This window comes from Kogia breviceps, chromosome 1 (genome assembly GCF_026419965.1).
Source record: "Kogia breviceps isolate mKogBre1 chromosome 1, mKogBre1 haplotype 1, whole genome shotgun sequence".
Classification (NCBI taxonomy): Eukaryota; Metazoa; Chordata; class Mammalia; order Artiodactyla; family Physeteridae; genus Kogia; species Kogia breviceps.
The window spans coordinates 188,645,009-188,663,805 of NC_081310.1; the positions used below are offsets into that span (position 1 = coordinate 188,645,009).

General features: G+C 50.9%; 1 protein-coding gene across 1 annotated transcript in view; it reads right to left on the reverse strand.

Moving 5' to 3' along the window:
• The window catches only part of IGSF21 (immunoglobin superfamily member 21), a 246,849-nt gene that overhangs the window by 11,418 nt on the left and 216,634 nt on the right, over positions 1-18,797 (reverse strand). The window contains exon 5 of the mRNA XM_059058730.2: positions 2,332-2,447. Coding sequence (XP_058914713.1) covers positions 2,332-2,447 — 116 coding nt within the window. The remainder of the gene's footprint in view (positions 1-2,331; positions 2,448-18,797) is intronic.

The window sequence follows — 18,797 nt, forward strand, 5'->3', positions numbered from 1 at the left end:
TCATGAGGCTGTTGGATACTTAGGAACAGTGCGTGGATAAAGCACCCTGGACACGGCCCTGGCAGCCCCCCTGGACTCCAAGGGGGTGGTCCGTGCCCACCTGGGGAGAGCAGGTGGGTGAGAGCGAAGGTGGGGGAGCGCCAGAGATTAAGTGAGATGTGTCAGAAGGAGGAGGAAAGGATCTGTGTGTGTGCGCGCGCCTCTTGGGGGTTTTGGAGAGGAAGACAGGAAACAGGTGTGCGTGTGGGAAGGAGCTAGGTGTGGAATGAGGCGAAAGGCCGCATCTTCTTACTTCCCCCGCCAACAGGGGATTTGAGTTTTGAGAGGCGGCATTTCATTTAATTTGCTGTCTTTTTATTTTGGTACATACGCCAGGGGCCTGTGGGGATTGGGTGTATTTTTTTAAATCAATCGATGGGAGACAGGGAGAGAGGAGGCCAGGAAGCAGCTCTGGGGACGCTGGTGCCAGTGGGGAAAGGGAGCCGGAGGACGCGGGGGAGGACGGGGTCGGGGGAGGTGAATGAAACGTGGGGTGCGCAGAATCTGTCACAATTTATAGCTCCAACGAAGAATCTCTTATGCACATCATAGCCTGCTTTGCGGTTTTTCTTTCTTTTTTTTTTGAAAAGTGCTTCAAAAGCGGGTTTGTAATTTATGTCAAAGAATTCTTTCAAGTTTTGATATCCCAGGCAAACGTAAGGTGCCTGGCATGTGGGGAGATGAGGACCTTTCAGATATACATATATATATATATATATATATATATATATATATATATATAGGTTCTTTTTTTTTTTTTACATATATATATTTGACTATTGTACTGCTATAGCTTAAATGGCAGGAGCTGGCCATCTGGGGGAGGAGGGTGTCTTCCTGCAGCCCCAGGGCGGTGAGGAGACTTTCTCTGTGCCCTGCAGAAAAGGAGTTTTTCTTTGGGGAAAAAGGCCAGCTTGTCTCATTTTCGAGAGGGCAGACCTCTTTATGGGCTCCAAAGGGAAATCTTGGGACCATGCTCTTCTCTCACCAATCGCTGGCTTTGAAGCTGCTTTTTGGTCTGTGCCCTCAGGACTGTAAAGTTCAGGTGGAGGGAGATGGGCCTCATCCAAGGCTCATCTCTGCACCCCTACCTACTGCCCCCCTGTGCCTCTGGGCACCTGCCCACTGCCGTGTCTCGGCTCTCTCCACTCCTGCCCTGTCCTGGACAGCTGGCCCTGGGGTGGGGCTGGCCCGGTCCCAAGGTCACCCCACTGGACCCTGCCTGTGAGACAGTCAAGGGTCTGGAAGGAGGAGGGTCCCTGCCTCCCCGCCTTGAACTCTAATCCCCCCTGCCCAAGGCTCCAGCCCCACCCCTAGGTATGTGTGAAACTCACAAGGTCAAGACTCAGAGTATCATCTAAGGTCAAAATTGGCCTTGGGACCATGTAGCCCATAGGTTCTCAATATGGTTCAGGGAACTCTAAGGGTTCCACAGAGGTGCCTCAGAGACCCATGAGGGCAACTTGCCCTTCCTTCACTTTTAAATGTTTTCAACATGGGGCTTCCGTGTATTGGAATCAGACCAAACAGGTGCTGCTGCTTCTAAAAACGCTGAAAAACTATAATGTTGCCCACGCCCTAAACCTCCTCAAAGAACCTGAGAAGCAGAGGGGAGGTCTTCCTGCCCAGGGACATTTGGGGCATGTGACATTAGGGGCTAGAACACAGCTCTCCACATGCTCTCCCATCCTCCCCCCACCCCTTAGAGCGGCCGTGACAATGACTCGTGAGCTGCACTGACAGACCTCAAAGCGGTTAGGGTGGGTCTAATAAGGAGTTGGCCCAAACAGGGGTTTCCCCCTCTTCCCCTCCGCTTCCCTCCTCCGCCTTTTCCTCCCTCCTTCCTACCCTCCCCAGTGCACTCGGAGCTGGAGGACATGACCTTGAGTCCCAGCTCTGTCAAGAACACAGTGGCTGACTCTCTCTACATCCCTTGCCTTCTGCGGGCCTCATCTGTCTCCATCCTGTTCAATAACTGGGGTAGGGGTGTGCTTGAGGCTGGGCTGCCCTGCAGACCACCCTCACTGTGCAGTTCAAAGATTTCAGGGTCCAGGAGAAGCAGGGGCTCTCAGTACCAGGGGGCTGGGGGCAAGAGAGGCATATGGATGCCTGGGTAGGTCAGATGGGTGGACTGGGTCAAACCAAGGCAGAGAGGGCAGAGTTCATTTTTGCAAGCTGTGGCCTCTATCCATCATTCTGTAGAGTGGGCACCATGGTGACGGGGCGGCTGGACGAGCCACAAAGGAGGGCGGCCCGGCAGGGACGAGGAGGGTCGCCTCCAGGGGTACTCACCGTGGGCGCTGGTTTCCCTCCCGACACGATGCAGACCAGCGTGAAGTTCTGGGCTTGGTAGCGGCTGAAGGGGGCTGGTGTGTCGGCGGCCACCACCTCAATGGAGGTGGGAGGAGCTACCCAAAAGAGAAGCACAGGAAGACCAACGCTTAACTGGAAGGTTCGGGAAGAGTTCACTGATTACCTAGGATGGGCCAGGTCCCACACCGGCCATTGGGGTGGGGGACAAATATTGCACAATTCCAGGGGATGCCACTGGCAGCAACGACATTGAGAAGGATGTCCCTACTGGGCATACAGACAAGGCCCTGCCTCGCGGGGCTTACAGCCTGGTGGGGAAGACACAGCCATGAATCAAGTAATCACGCGGTCAGCTGTGCTAAGTGCATCAGATACCAGGAGGTATAACAGGATGTAAAGGGACCCACTCAAGCCCGAGGAAGCGACGCTGTGCTGTGCCTGGTGACGCAAGAGTAGGCAGAGGACAGGTGTGGCAGGTGAAGGGAACAGCATGTGCAAAGGCCTCGTGACGGTGGGCTCAGGGCAGGGGGGATGGAAGGCAGGCTGTGCGGTGGGAGGGCAAGGAGAGGGGATGTGGTGCCTGCTGGGGCTGGGGAGACGTGCAGGGCACCGCTGGTGGGTCGCTGCTTGCGATGGTGTGCTGGGGCTGCTTCCTACCAGCTCCTGAGAGCCGATTGTGACATTACTGGGAATTTCGTGGACCAGTTCTTAAACTGCTGCTAGATCAGAACAGGCCATGGTGGGCACCTTTCCGCCATGGAAATCAGCCACCACTGCAGATCAGGGCTTTCTTGTTTGTTCCCTTCCCCTGTCCCCACCCCAGGCCCCCAGAGAGCAGGTTTGCCAGCCCACCGCTGGTTGTGAGTTTTTCTTCTTTGTCCTGAGAGCAGGAGGAAGGAGGCTTCAAGCAAGAGCAGGGACATGATCTGAGTTGCATTTTTCTTTTTTAAAACATCTTTATTGGAGTGTAATTGCTTTACAATGGTGTGTTAGTTTCTGCTTTACAACAAAGTGAATCAGCTATACCTATACATATATCCGCATATCTCCTCCCTCTTGCATCTCCCTCCCTCCCACCCTCCCTATCCCACCCCTCTAGGTGGTCACAGAGCACCGAGCTGATCTCCCCATGCCATGCAGCTGCTTCCCACTAGCTATCCACCCTGAGCTGCATTTTGAAGAGACTAGAAACACAGAGCACTGTTTAAGCCAGAGATATGGGTCGCTTCAACCGTGGTGAGGACAGAGCGGGAGAGGTACATGACTTTGAGAGACAGTTAGAGCCAAGAGTCTCCCCTCTTTCTTTTTTTTCCCCCCCAAAGTTGACTTATTTTGATTGGCCCCGCTTCCCACCAGCCCCCCTTTCTGCTCTCCTCACCGCCCACCAACCGGCTGGTTTGCCAAAGCCGGCGTTCCCAGGCACCGTGGGCTATCGAGAGGTCAAACGTGGAGCCGTCGGGCACTCCTGGGTCCAAGTCCCAGCGAGGTCACCACCACCTCCGTGTCCTTGGGCAAGTTACCAAAACTGTGAACCTCAGCTTCCCAATTTGCTAAGTGGGATCAATCCTTGGCAGACACATTTGAAGGATGAACCAGCTAATCGATTTGAAAGGGCTTAGCACGTGCTAGGAATTCACTAGCCTTATGAGTCTGGAGAGTATTTCCCCAACTGCCTTGTCATGAGCAGGACAGGAGCCAGAACCTTACAGCTTTGCTTAGGAAAGGCTGTCAGTTCTGGCTTCTTGTAGCCTTAGGTCAAGTGCAGTGGGGGACGCAGAGAAAATGAAGACAGGTGGGCCTTTCCTTCCTGCAAGGGGTTTTCACTCCAGTTAAGTTTAATTAAATCCGACAAACATTTCCTGACACCTACTAGGTGCAGGCATGGTGCCAGGCGCTCACCACAGGCGCCCAGTGATGAAACGGCTACAGCGCGTCGAGAAGCTCACAGTCTGGCGGGGGTGACAGACGCCTGGCAGCTCTATTTTAAGGTCTAGTGAAACGAAGCCAGGTATGAACCATTCATTCACTGAGACAGCCACCATGTGCTGTCGCAGGGGAAGCAGAACACACGGGAAACAATGGGAGAGCGATAGATGGAGAACTGTAATTAAGTGTGAGATGGTAGGAAACAGATGGGAAGTGGGGTAAGGAATTCCGCGAGGGGAAAAATACACCAGAACACTTCAATTATCCACAAGTCACAGTCTGCAATCTAAGTTTTCTGGAACTCACTGAAAGCCTGGATCCCACGGCAAGAACCAACAATGACCCACAGTTAGGAGCCAGGAGCTGTTCTAAGCCCTTAACGTGCGTTAATTCATTTAATCCTCACCATGCGTCTACATGGGTTTATTTATTCCCATTTTACAGATGGGGAAACTTAAGAGGTGAAGTGACTTTCTGGGGTTCACAGAGTTTGGGTCTGAACCCCAGCGCCCTGGCTCCAGGGCTCAAACACCGACACTAAGCTGGAACGCTGACATATCTTTGGAAAGAAGAAAGAAGTTCGTACCTATTAGAACCTTTAGCCCTAAGTGCACATTTTAGCTGGTGGCGATGCTCGTTTACCTGACACATCTCAGCTCTCATGGATACCTTTAATCCAGATCCTTGGAGGAACTCTTCCCGTGGGTGGCTCTACTTAACTCGGACGCCCCAAAGATCAAGGGACCGTGCCAATTAGGGCTTAGAATAATTCTCTGTCACTGCTCATGGTGGCTTATGGGTAGGGATAAGTATACCCTCCAAGAATCCTAGGCAGCGGTCCCCAACCATTTGGGCAGCAGGGACCGGTTTTGCGGAAGCCAATTTTTCCTCGGACGGGGTGGGGGAATGGTTCAAGCGGTAATGCGAGTGATGAGGAGCGATGGGAAGCGATGGGGTGCGGCGGATGAAGCTTCGCTCCCTTGCTCAGCTCTCACCTCCTGCTGTGCAGCCCAGGTCTTAACAGGCCGCGGACCTGTACCAGTCCACGGCCCGGGGGTTGGGGACCCTTGTACTAGAGGCTCGGGGCTAGTCAGGGGGCACCTTTAAAATCCCTCATTTCTTCTTTCCTACTTTCATTGAGCAAACAGGAATTAGACACTTAGAACCTTCCTTATAGGGTTGCTTTGAGGAATAAATGAGATGATGCTTACAAGATGCCTAGCACCTAGGAAGCCTGCAATACAGTTTAGCAATTTTAATTAATATTGTTTGTCTCACTTTTATAAAAGAGATAGTGTAGGACAATGGTTAAGAGTAGGGGCTCTAAATCACACTACCCGGGGTTTAAAGACCAGCTGTACCATTTACCAGCTATGCAACCTTGGGCAAGTTATTTAGCGGCTCTGTACCTCAGTTTCCTTATCTGCAAAGTGGAATTGTAGAGCACCTGTGAGGATTCAATAAAGAAGTACCTGAAAGTGTTTTGAAAGTGCATGTCAGGTGCATTTATCAGCAGAATTTATTAACATTCTTTCTTTGAGGCTCCTTGCTACTGTCTGGGAAAATAAATCATCGTCTTTGCCTCTGGGGCCTTCACGGTTTAGTGAGGAGACCGGAAGTGCTCTGGACCTGCACTGTCTAATACAGTAGCCGCCCACCCCTGTGGCTCTTAAGCACTTGAAATCTGGCTTTTTCAAGTTCATATGTGCTATAAGTGTAAAATACACATTGAGTCTGGAAGACAATTTTTTTTAAGTGTGTTAAGTATATCATGAATATTTTTATATTGGTTACTTACTGAAATAATACATGGGATACATGGGATTTAACAAATATATTATTCCAATTCATTTTAACTTTTTCAAGCCTTTTCTTAATGTGGTCTTTAGGAAACTTACAATGAAAAATAGATATATTTCTATTGGAGAGGGTCAGTCTAGACCTTCCATTTTACAGGTAAGCAAACTGAGGTCAGAGAGAGGGAGAGATTTGCCTACAGTCACACTGTCAGTCAGTGGCAATGCTTGGACTGGCACCCAGGCCTTCCAAATCCTGACCAGGGTTCTTAGTACAGCACGAGTGCTCCCCCCAACACATACACACACACACACACGCACACACACACGCACACACACACACACGCACATCCCCGTTCTAGAGATCTGCACCCAAGTCACGCACACCACCCACACAGACCCTGATTGGGAGCTGTGTTCTTGTCCCTCGTTATATTTCTGAGCAGGTGTGAGCAATATGTACAGTTAATCAAGCTCATAAGACAATAGCGGATTTCAGTTGTATGGACCATGACACAGCGGAGCTGCTAACATCAGCGTGGAGAGCCCGGGCTTCTCACACTCTGCATCAACGCATTCCTCAGTTGCTCTTTCCTAGGAAAATGTCACTCTGCATCTCGCCTCCTGTTGCCCGCCGGAGGGCTCTGAGGGCGGGTGGTCAGGGAGCTGTCTACGCAGGGAGTCCTTGGCTGCCTCGGGATGCTTCACTCCACACGTCATCCTCTCCCCCTTCCTCCTCTCTTCCCTTCTGTTGACTACGTACAGCACTCTTTCCCCCACAAACTGCTGCTTCTTAGGCTCGTGGTCTGGCACCGTCCCTTACTCTTAGTCGGTCCCGTGCCCATCTTCTTCTCTACCTCCATCTCTCCCTCCTTTTCCAGTCCTAGTCTCACCTGTATCCCCACATCCATCCCCATCTCCATCCTTTTCTTTCTCCACGTCCATCCCCATCATCTCCATCCATCCTTTTCCTTCTCCACCTCCATCCCCATCATCTCCATCCATCCTTTTTCTTCCTCACCTCCATCCCCATCATCTCCATCCATTCTTTTCCTTCTTCACCTCCATCCCCATCATCTCCATCCATCCTTTTTCTTCTCCACCGCCATCCCCATCATCTCCATCCATCCTTTTTCTTCTCCACCGCCATCCCCATCATCTCCATCCATCCTTTTTCTTCTCCACCTCCATCATTTCCATCCATTCTTTTCCTTCTCCACCTCCATCCCCATCATATCCATCCATTCTTTTCTTTCTCCACGTCCATCCCCATCATCTCCATCCATCCTTTTCCTTCTCCACGTCCATCCCCATCATCTCCATCCATCCTTTTCCTTCTCCACCTCCATCCCCATCATCTCCATCCATTCTTTTCCTTCTTCACCTCCATCCCCATCATCTCCATCCATCCTTTTTCTTCTCCACAGCCATCCCCATCATCTCCATCCATCCTTTTTCTTCTCCACCGCCATCCCCATCATCTCCATCCATGCTTTTTCTTCTCCACCTCCATCATTTCCATCCATTCTTTTCCTTCTCCACCTCCATCCCCATCATCTCCATCCATTCTTTTCCTTCTCCACCTCCATCCCCATCATCTCCATCCATTCTTTTCCTTCTCCACCTCCATCCCCATCATCTCCATCCATCCTTTTCCTTCTCCACCTCCATCCCCATTCCCTTTTCCATTCTTATTCCCTTCCCCATCCCTAACTCTACTCCATCTCTATCCCCATTCCCAACTCAATCCTCATATCTGTCTCCATCCCATCCCTCCTCCAAGCCCCACCCCATCTCCATTCTCATCATCCCCATCCCTGCTACAATCTCTGACCAAGGTCAAAGTGAGCAGCCCCCTTATGACTCTATGCCTGGAATAGATCCCGTGGCCCCAGAAGCAGTATCCAGTCAAAGACAGATGGCCAGCTGCAGTCACGGGTATAAAGGTCCTGGATGAGAATAATCCCAAATTCAAAGCTGGGCTACAGAATGAGCAGTATAGAGCAAGGCCACCTGGCTATGATCCAGGTGGCATATAATGGCAGAGAATCATTAACAAAGACCCCTAGATCACCCATTTCTCCCCACTCTTCTGAAACAGTACCCAATGCACCCAACATAAGTGCCTCATTCCTATGGACTCTGAGAGTGTGTCTTCAGGGATGTCCGTGCTAGTGCAATGCTCTCCTGGGGCAAGCGGGGGTACCATGTACCTGAAATGATCCTCCTCAGAGACACTGAGGAGGAATATTTGGCCTGGGCAAGGGAGAAATAGTAGTAGTCATAGCAGTAAGACCCTAGACAAAGGCAGAGCTTCAGAATTTACAAACCACTCGTGGACATACCATGGCACTTGTGTAACCCCAGCCCTGTGCATTAGGAAGAGCCCCTCAGTTCTACAAGTTCACCATCGTGGTCAAACAGAGGCCACTGCCATAGAACTCCCCTGAATCCACTGCCCCCAAGTCAAGCCAGTGGACTTCTCAGTTTATTTTTGATTTTGCCTCAAGCAGAGAGAATTGCTGCTAGAAGTTTCTTCGACTGATTTTGTCCAGCATCCAGGAAGGTAAAGTGGCTTCACATCTGACATGGCCACACAGCACAGCACGCCGCCCTTCCAGGCCATTGTGGGGGGCGGGGGGGGCAGGAATCGAAGTTATTTTAGACTCTACTGTTAACATCGACACAGTGAGGCAATGGTTGGGTGATCGGTTTTATGAAATTAACTCTGAAATATTGCCTGTTTTTCTCTTGAAAGCAGAACTTTGTTTCGATCATCGTTACTCACTTTGCAGATAATGTGATGGCTCTTAGCTCTGTAAATCATCCTGTGGCTTTTGCAATTCAGGAACACAAATCTGTTGTGATATAAAGCCCAGCAGATCTGGGTCTAATTGTATCTACTAGAGTTAAATTCTCTCCCCACCATGAGGTTCCCCCCAACTCCTCCCAGGGAACCAGCTCAAATAGAGTCAGGCCAAGGTTCCAGCCCAGGCTCTGTTGCCAACATCCCATGGGACGTTGGGCAAACCAACTGACCCACATGGGCATCAGTCTTCCCATCTATAAAATGGGTTCAATAAAACATATCCTGCCAAACTTTCAGCTTCCAACATTTTGAAAGAAGCAAGTGAGAATACGGACATAAACCTTCTACAATGATGGTGAAATAGGAAGGGATTATTTATATTACCTCTTCAACTGCTCTCACTTCTCCCTGGGCTGGGAGGGACATAGAGGGGAAGTTCTTCTTCCTCTCAGGGGTGGCCACTGTCTGGAGGAAGAGATAATCTCTCCTTTTCCTTGGGTACCTTGTGCTAAATTGGTCTTAGCACACTCCTGCTCTGGGTGTCATTTATCAAAGGGAGGTAATCAATTAGATTGGGGGGAGGAGTGGGGGAGGGAAAAGACAAGTTCAAAATTATATTATTTGCAAAAATCCATTCTTTCCTCTCAGCATGCCTGCTCTATTGACTGCCTTCTGTTTCAATCAGCTCCTAGTCATTATACTTTTTTTTTTTTTTTTTTTTTTTTTTTTTTTTTGCGGTACGTGGGCCTCTCACTGTTGTGGCCTCCCCCATGGCAGATCCGGACGCACAGGCTCAGTGACCATGGCTCACGGGCCCAGCCGCTCCGTGGCACGTGGGATCCTCCCGGACCGGGGCACGAACCCGTGTCCCCTGCATCAGCAGGCGGACTCTCAACCAGTGAGAAGGTGCCACCAGGGAAGCCCTATACCATATTTTAAAAAAAGAAAGAAAACCACCCTCAATATAAAAGTGTTCATAAATATAAATATTCCTCCATGCTTCCTATTTTAATTTTTTTCTTTCTTTTTTTTTGTCCCACATCTCTCTGTCTTTCCCATCCTCTCTACCAGTCTCTCTCTGCTTCTTTAAGATGCTACTCAAAACAGCACCTCTTCCAGGCAGCCTTCCAGCACTTTGCCAGACTGGGTTAGGGCTCATCCTCTGGATTCCTGGAGCATCCTGTTCTTGTCATACCCATAGGTGCTTGTCATCCTGTCCCGGGCCCACTTCTGTTTCTCCACTAGGCTGTGTGCTTTCTGAAGGCTGGAGCTTTGTCTTTCTTTAACATCAGATCTAGTGCAAGCCTGCCACGCAGGGATTCAATTTCAATTCCTGTTTGCTTTTTTCCTTCTTTCACTTCTCCTAGTACAGACAAGCACACAGCCTGTGGAAGGAATCCCGAAAGACCTTGCAATGCCGTGGGCCCTGCCACCACCTCTAGCCTTGTCTCGACCCTCCCCCCAACACCATGCTCCCAATATACGGAGATTTTTTTGGTCTATAAACACCCTAAGCTTGTTTCAACCCCGGGGCCTTTGCATCTGCTCTTTCCTTTGCCTGAAGTCCTTCACTCAGCTTTGAGCAAGGCTGGGTCCTGCTTATCTTTCAAGTCTCAGCTCAAATGCCACCTCTTAATCTAAGCGAGGTGCCTCTTCTATTCTCTGTCACGGCACCTTATTATTTCTTCATAGAACTCATCATAAGGTATAGTTATTTCATATACTGGCTCTCACACTTGTCTTTTTTTCCAACACACCTCACTAGTATGTAAGCACCATGAGGACAGGAACTCTTCTGTCTACTGCTACATCCAAGGGCCTGACACACAAGGATTTGCTCAATAAACATTTATCAAATCAATGAGCTGGGAGGAAGGACTTAAGTGTCCTGCCCTCCCGTCCCTGTCCAATTTGGAAGGGCTGAAATCTTAGCCATGTCCACGCCCCTCTCTCCCAGCAGAAGCCTGAGGAAGCAAGAACCCACCAGCAGAAGGGGAATCCAGCAAGAAAAAGAGAGAAGGAAAAGCACAACACTTTGGTTTGTGGGAAAATTAAATATTGAGCTGAGTAGTGACGGCAGCCAAGGGGAAAAAATACTAACAAAAACCCCCAAATGGAGCCGCCATCAGTGACAGGAGAGATAAACGCAGTGTCTGTGCTTACATGAGCTGCAGTGGGGCCCTTTTAGGTGGCGTCTGCTGAGCCAACTCACAGCCCCCAAGCTGAAAGCGAGTGGGAGCCTGCGTGCTGATGCACCGGCGAGGGGTGGGAATCTGGGCTCCAGGTCATTGCCAGTGTCAGTGGCCACTGCCCAGACCCTCCCTGCCTGGAGACGGGGCCCTTCTGAGTGGACTGGGGTCACCAGGGTACCCAGTGGCTGCGGGCGTAGCCCATCCACCCCGCCTTCCTCTCCAAGGAGAGCCGGCTGGCAGCCCCGTTCACCTGCCTCGCCCCTCCCCTGACAGCTGTTGTGCTTTCCAAGTGGTAGGAGATAAAATTAACAAGCCCAACTGGAGGCCCTGGCTGGCTGCTCTGGGGGAGCAGGGGAGTGCGAGGCGGGTGGTGCAGCGTGGGGAGTGGTGAATCGGTGAGGCTGGGCCAAGCAGGATGCAGCTCGGGTTACTGCTGGTGCAGAAATAAAATCCTACGAGCGCCTGTGTGCACACACAGACACACACACCCATATTTATGCACCCATAGACACACACACACAGACACATACACACAGAGACACACACAGACACACACACGTATATGCACACAGACACAGACACACACACATATATGCACACAGACACAGACACACACAGACACACATATATATGCACACACAGACACACACACACACACATATATATGCACACAGACACACACATATATATACACACAGACACAGACACACACATATATATGCACCCACAGACAGATACACACACACAGACACATACAAACACAGACACACACATATATGCACACACATACACAGACACACATACATATATGCACACAGACACAGACACACAGACACAGACACACACACATATATATGCACACACAGACACATACACACACATATATATGCACACAGACACACACATATATATACACACAGACACAGACACACACATATATATGCACACACAGACACAGACACACACACATACATATGCACACACAGACACAGACACACACACAGACACACACACAGACATATATATATGCACACACAGACACAGACACACACACATATATGCACACAGACACATACACATACACATATATATGCACACACACATATATGCACACACAGACACAGACACACATATATATGCACACACAGACACAGACACGGACACACACATATATATGCACACAGAGACACAGACACACACAGTCACACACACGTATATGCACACACAGACACAGACACATACACACAGAGACACACACACATATATGCACACACAGACACAGACATATAAACACACTGAGACACAGACACACATAAACACACAGACACACATAAGCACACACATATGCATACGCACACACACACAGAAACACAAACACGCATACACAGACACACAGACACACACATATATATGCAGACACAGACACACACATATATGCACACAGACACATACACACACATATGCACACACAGACACAGACACTTAAACACACTGAGACACAGACACACATAAACATACAGACACAGACACACACAGACACACATAAACACACATATGCATATGCACACACACAGAGAGACCCAGACACACACATATACATACACACAGACACGCACACATAAACACATATATGCATACACACATAAATACACAGACACACAAATAAACACACACATATATATGCACACACAGACACATACACACAGACACACATAAACACACACACAGACGCATACACACAGACGCACACACATAAACACACACAGACGCACACCCACAACAGGGTAGTGGGGAGGCCAGGCCACAGGTCTTGATGTTGAATCTGACTGTGCATGCTAGTGCTATTTTGTACTTATGCCTTTAGCCTGGAAGTTCTCAAAGTGTGTTTCCCGGGCCAGCAGCTTCAGAACTTGTGAGAAATGTAAATTCTTGAGCCCCATTCCAGACCTGCTGAATCAGAAACCTGGGGGTGGGGGTCCAGCCACCCAGGTTTTAACAAGCCTTCCAGGAGGTTCTAATGCAAGTTCCATAGGGGAATTACTGCCTTGACCTTTTGAAGCTTCAGTCTTCTCGCAGGGACAACAAGACCCACTCCAAGGTAGTGTTATGTTAACTAACGATTAGGTCCGTAGTGGGTGCTTGGTAACAGTTGCAAAAGTTATTACCAACTGGGAGGACAGGGCTCAGGGGAGTTGGAGAACCTCAATCCGGCTTCTCCCAGCCTGGGCAGACAGGGCACAGGGAGAGATCCCTGGAGGCTTTCTGTCTGTATACACTGACTGGATCAAAGGACCTCAAATCCCCAAACTACCTGCCCCTACAAGTGGAGCAACTTTCTGCTTGTGCCCTGATTGGTTGCTTGTCCATGTTCCAGGTCTTCTGATTGGCCTCCTAGGCTGCCAGCCCCAGGCGGACCCTCCCCACACCTGGGCTTCACTGTCTGGAGGCAGCCTGTCCAGCAGCCCGTCTTCGGCTACCGCGTGTGACTGCCCCAGCCCTGACACGCCACTGTAGTTTATGTGGCAACAGAGTGAATGTGTTCAGGCCCACGATAAGTGCCATTTCCGCAGAGATGAAATCTATGGGGTGTGACACGAACTCACTTTAAATAGCAGCAAGGCTGGCTATTTGGGGGATGTTTTCAATGTATCCCAGAGGTATATATTATACGCATGGGTGATTTCACCAGGTGCCATCGTTTTAGCTTTATGAAAGAAGTCTCCAGAAGCCTGCGGAAGCTTGGGGAAGCCCTGGCAAGTAGGCAAGCACATTTGAGATCTGGCCAGTGGCAGTGACACTCAGCTCAAGTTCCTCCTGCTCAAGTTCAACTTCAAGTTCAGGCTACTCTATTAACCCCCGCCCCCCCACCCCGCTCCCAAGCCCCTGAGAACAATGGGCTGGAGCTTGGAGGTTCTGGGTGGGTCTCATGCCCTCTTCCCCAACCCTGGAAAACCTCTGTCCCTTCCAGCAGAACTGTGTCCCCCTCAAGCATTGGGTCCTGGTGTTCTGGGGCTTAGAATAGAGCTCACCCCTGGCCTTCCCCACCCAGCCCCTGGGGCACCTGGTTCCCAGGTCACAGGCTTCCTGCTCACCCAGCAATGTGTCCCTTAGGCAGGTGCTAGCTTCCTGGGCCTCCCACATAGGACAAGGGTGACACTGGCACCTGCGGGTGCCTGTGAGGACTGAAGTACTTGGCTGGGCATACTCCTACCAACCTCCCAGCAGAACTCCCCCAACCCCCAAGCCCCCAGCTCAGAGCCCTCCCTTCCCATCGGGCTCTGTAGCCATAGTCTCTCCTGTCCCATCAGCATTTTAGGATTGATTTGCTGAGTCAGAGGGCAAGTAAATCATTCTTGCTGCTCACGTCTCACAAAGCAATTTCCAGGGGAGGCAAGTGGGAGGTAGCTGGGAGGGGAAGAGCTGCGGAGAAGGGGCGTTTTGTGGGAAAAGGATTGTGTATTTTTTCCTCCTTGACATTTTACTATGAAAATATTCAAACCTATCAAAAAGCTCAAATAAATGTACAATGAACACTCATGAATCCATCACCCAGTTTCATCGATGAACATTTAACTCTACTGGCTTTATCACACATCTATTGGATTGTGTCTTTTTCAAGAGCAGAGCGAGGCAGAGCCAAGCTCATTCCTCATGGGATCCAACTCCTGGCCAGGGCGGTAGGGCTTGATTTGGGGGTGGAGGAGTCTCAGAGATCCAGCCCTCATGATCTCTCTCCCTGGTCTTTCCATGGCCCATGTGCTGAGGCCTTGGCCACCTGTCTCATCTCTGACCTCTCTAACCTCATCCCTCACCAGGTCCGCTCCAGCCTCAGTTCTCTCTTCTGTAAAATGGGCATCACAACAGTATCTATTGCGTAGGGTTCATGTTTGTGGCACGCTTTGCAGGATGCCTGGTACTAGTAAGTCCCTGTACCTACTGGCCATCCTATTTATGAACAGTGACCTCCATCACTGGCCTGAACAGTGGCTGGACTTTGCCGACACCACTCACTCTGGCCGCTGGCCTGGGAGCTTCCTCAGGTAGGGACATTGGGTCATCTTGTTGACCAGGGCCCCAGCTAAGGGCAGCACAGAGCAGATCTCAGCAAGCATGGGCTGAGCTGATGTTTGAGGGGGTGGCTGGGGGGTGGGCTGGATTTGCTCAGTGAGTATCCTCTTCTGCACCCTGAGTCTGGGGTCCATGGGGTCCCCAGGCACACAGTGGGTGGGGTGAGGGCGGGGAGGGCCCTTGACCATCACTTCTGCTCACTGGTCACTCTGAGGCAGATTCTATGCTAAATGCTTTAATGCATTAGAGCCTTACAGAACCTAGACGTAAGAATTATTATCTCCATTTTACAGAGGCAGAAACTGAGGTTTTCAAACGCACTGGTCCGTGGCTACTCAGCCAATAAGGACCAAGGCTAGGACTTGAACCCATGTCTGGCTTAAGCCCTCAGCCTGGCCCTGTTTCTTGTCTTCTGTGGGGTCTCTCTCCAGGCATCGGTTTCCTCTGTGGTCTGGTGAGGGGGGCTGGCCTAGGTGGGTCCTAAAATCCTCCTTCAGTTCAAAAAGTCTGGCTCTTTGTGGGACGTCCAGAGGGAACAGCAGGAGGGTTCAATGTTAGAGAAGAGGAAAAGCGTCCTAACCAGCTGTCAGACAGCAGGGCTGATCAGCAGAGAAGGACTCAGGCTCTTCCTGATGGGGAGCCTCAGGAGTTGGGGTCTCTCCTCTAATGGGCCTGGGATCCACGGGAAAATCAGCTGGGAGGCGTGCCTGGCACCAGAGCTCCTCAGCGAATACAATCTCTACCCTCACAACTGCTCCCGAGTCCCCCGGCTGCCACGGGGAGTTTCCCAGGCCCATCCTGGCCCCCATGGCATCCCTGGACAGACGTCACTGGATTCAGGGCCCCTCACTTTTCCTCTCTGCCTGTGAGCAAGCCCGGTGGACAGAGGGCAGGCAGGACCCCCAGCAGCTTGGCATGCAAGAAGAACTTTCCCAGGAGGCTCTTACCTCACCTCTCCTGCTCCCATCTGGAGCACAGCAGTAGGCCTTCTATGGGCTCGGGAGCCAGCCTGCCCAAGTTCACATCCTGGCTCTGCCACCTGTTAGCTGGGTGACCTTGGCAAGTCACTTACCCTCTCTGTGCCTGTTTTCCTCAGTATCTACTTGATAGGGTTCTTGTGGGCATTGTATAAAGTATTTAGACTTTTAGACCCTGGCCTGGCACCCAGTAAGCACTGAATAGATGTCAGCCGTTGTCATTATTGTTGCTGTTATTCTTATCGTTTCTTACTACCTACTCCTTCATGGGCCTTGGGGTCCCACCCCACAGGAGTGCTCTCTACTTGTCATGCTTCCTGTTCCCACACCGTTGCTTACAGGGCTCCTTCTGCCTGAAATGCCTCCTGTCCTGTCTGCCCCAGCCTACTTGGCCCAGCTCTACGCCACCTCCTCCATGAAGCCTTCCGGATGCCAGCCCCTGGGGGAGAGCCTCCATCCTGGGAGCTCCCACATCCCTCACCTTGCACCCTAGTCCTCCCGCATCGTTCTTATTTTCCATCCGCTGGAATTCTAGAAACCTGTGCCCTTATTTGTCTCCCCATCATTCAGGGACTCCTTCAGGGCAGACACTGGGTCTTATATCCCTCTCATTATCCCCGGAGCATACAGGTCAGGGTCTGGATTCAGAGAGAGGGGCTGAGAATCTCCATCTGGTCACTTGTTAGCCAGGCAATCTTGGGCCAGTTGCTTCATCTCTCTGAGCCTCAGTTTCCTCTTCTGTAAAATGGGAATAACCATGATCATTCTCTCACCAGCTGAGAATTAAACAGGAGAACGCTCATAAAGAACTTAGTACCATGCCTGGAACATAGCAAGCACTCTGTCAGTGTTAGCTTTTGTTATTAAGATGATCTGTTACGAAGATTATCACTCCTAGGCCGTGAGCAAGGTAACCCTGCCTCCTTGTGTACAGATGGGGAGACTGAGTCCAGGGCTCACTGCAGGCTGGCAGCAGAGACAGCAGTGCTGACTCCAACACCAGCTACACTTGGAGCGTGGTCCTGGTCTGTTTCCCCTTCTGTACATGAGGCGGTGGGATTCCTTCCCTTTCCCCAGGAGTGGCTACAGGCAGCAGACGCTCTTCCAGGGACCGGCTCACCACCTCCCACAGCTGCCCCATCCCTGCTCTCCCAGCTCTTGCTACAGCTCTGTTAACACCTGTAACTTCAGCCTTGTGCCTGTTCTTTAAATCACTGGGCCTGAGGCACGACAGTTTCGGGGGCCATATATCCCTTGTAATTAAAAGGCCTGTCCCAGGGAGGGGAAGTTTACCTTCTGCCAGAGATACTAAATCCAGCTCCCAGTGGTGGAAAGGATAAAGCATCCGTGGACCTAACCTTTGTCACGGTTTTACGATGCACCTGCAGGCCCGCTCTGGAGGGGTCGGGAGGCTGGAGCTGAGATGGGTGGATAGTAGGTGGAGAGAGGCAAGCCTGGAACGAAAGGCGAGCCCTGGTCTGTGAGATACAGAAGGTCCAGGGAGTTGGTTAGAGCCTTGGGGGACTGTAGCCACCTGCTTGGACAATTCCAGGGAGCAGGTGAATTTCTAGCTCAGCTCAGGAGGGCATGACAGGTCATTCCATGAGAGGCTATAAAGTGGCTCCTTAGCCAGGCGGTCTGGGTTTGAAAACAAGTTCTGCTATTCACTCGCTGTGTGGCCTTGGGTGAATTACTTAACCTCTCTGGGCCTCAGTTTCCTCATTTATTAAAATGAGTAAGTACCTACCTCCTAGGGTCGTGAGGAGTAAATCGATTAATACATTTAAAGTGCTTAGAGCAATGGTTGGTCCCCTGTAACTAGAAAATTCACCACTAATATTAAGATGGATCTCTCTCGGTCCTTCCCCCCATGGCAGGCACATAATAGGGGCTTATAAATATTAGTTGAAACAAGGACTTGTAAGTGTGATGAATGAATTAGCAAATGGTCTGTCTGTTTCCCTCAGAGAAGAGCTGGTGACGTCAGCTCTGTGGCCCCAGGGAAAAGATGCACAAAACAGCGCATATGCTGCTTGACTGAGCGCTGCACCTTCCAGCCATGATCATGGGGCAGAGGGGTTACACAGCTTTCCAAATCAAGCCCTTTGAGTGGATGTGCTTCAAGGGCTCTGTTTCCATTCCCAGCTCAGGGATTCAGGTCCCCGTGGAGGGAGAGTGGTAATCAGAGAACATTCAGGTTCCTACTCTAGGCTTCCCTGTATTAGCAGACTCAGTGTTCTCTGCTGTAAAATGGGGACACTGATCTTGCTGACTTTCCAGACAGCTAGGAGGAGCAGCTGACAGTGCAGCCCAAATATTCCATGCTGTCCCTATTGAGAGGAGCCTTGGTGTGTGGCTGAGGCCCAAATGGCTGCCCACACTCAGAGAGGAGCCATGTCCCTCCGTCTTCCTGGCAGCCTTGTGTAGTGGAAAAATCGGGGGCTCTGGCTTTCAGCAGACCTGAGCTCAAAGCCCAGCCCACTCACTGCTGTGGGACATCAGGCAAGTCCTCTGCCCTCTCCGAGCCGTCTGTAGTTTGCCCCCGTAACTGAGGCAGCATAGGGCCTGCCGAGGAGTGGGTAGACGAGAGGGAGGACTAGTGAGCTAATGGATTGTGCTGCGCCTGTCGCTGAGCACGCAGTGGGCTGCAGTGAAGGACACTCCTCCTTTGCGGGGC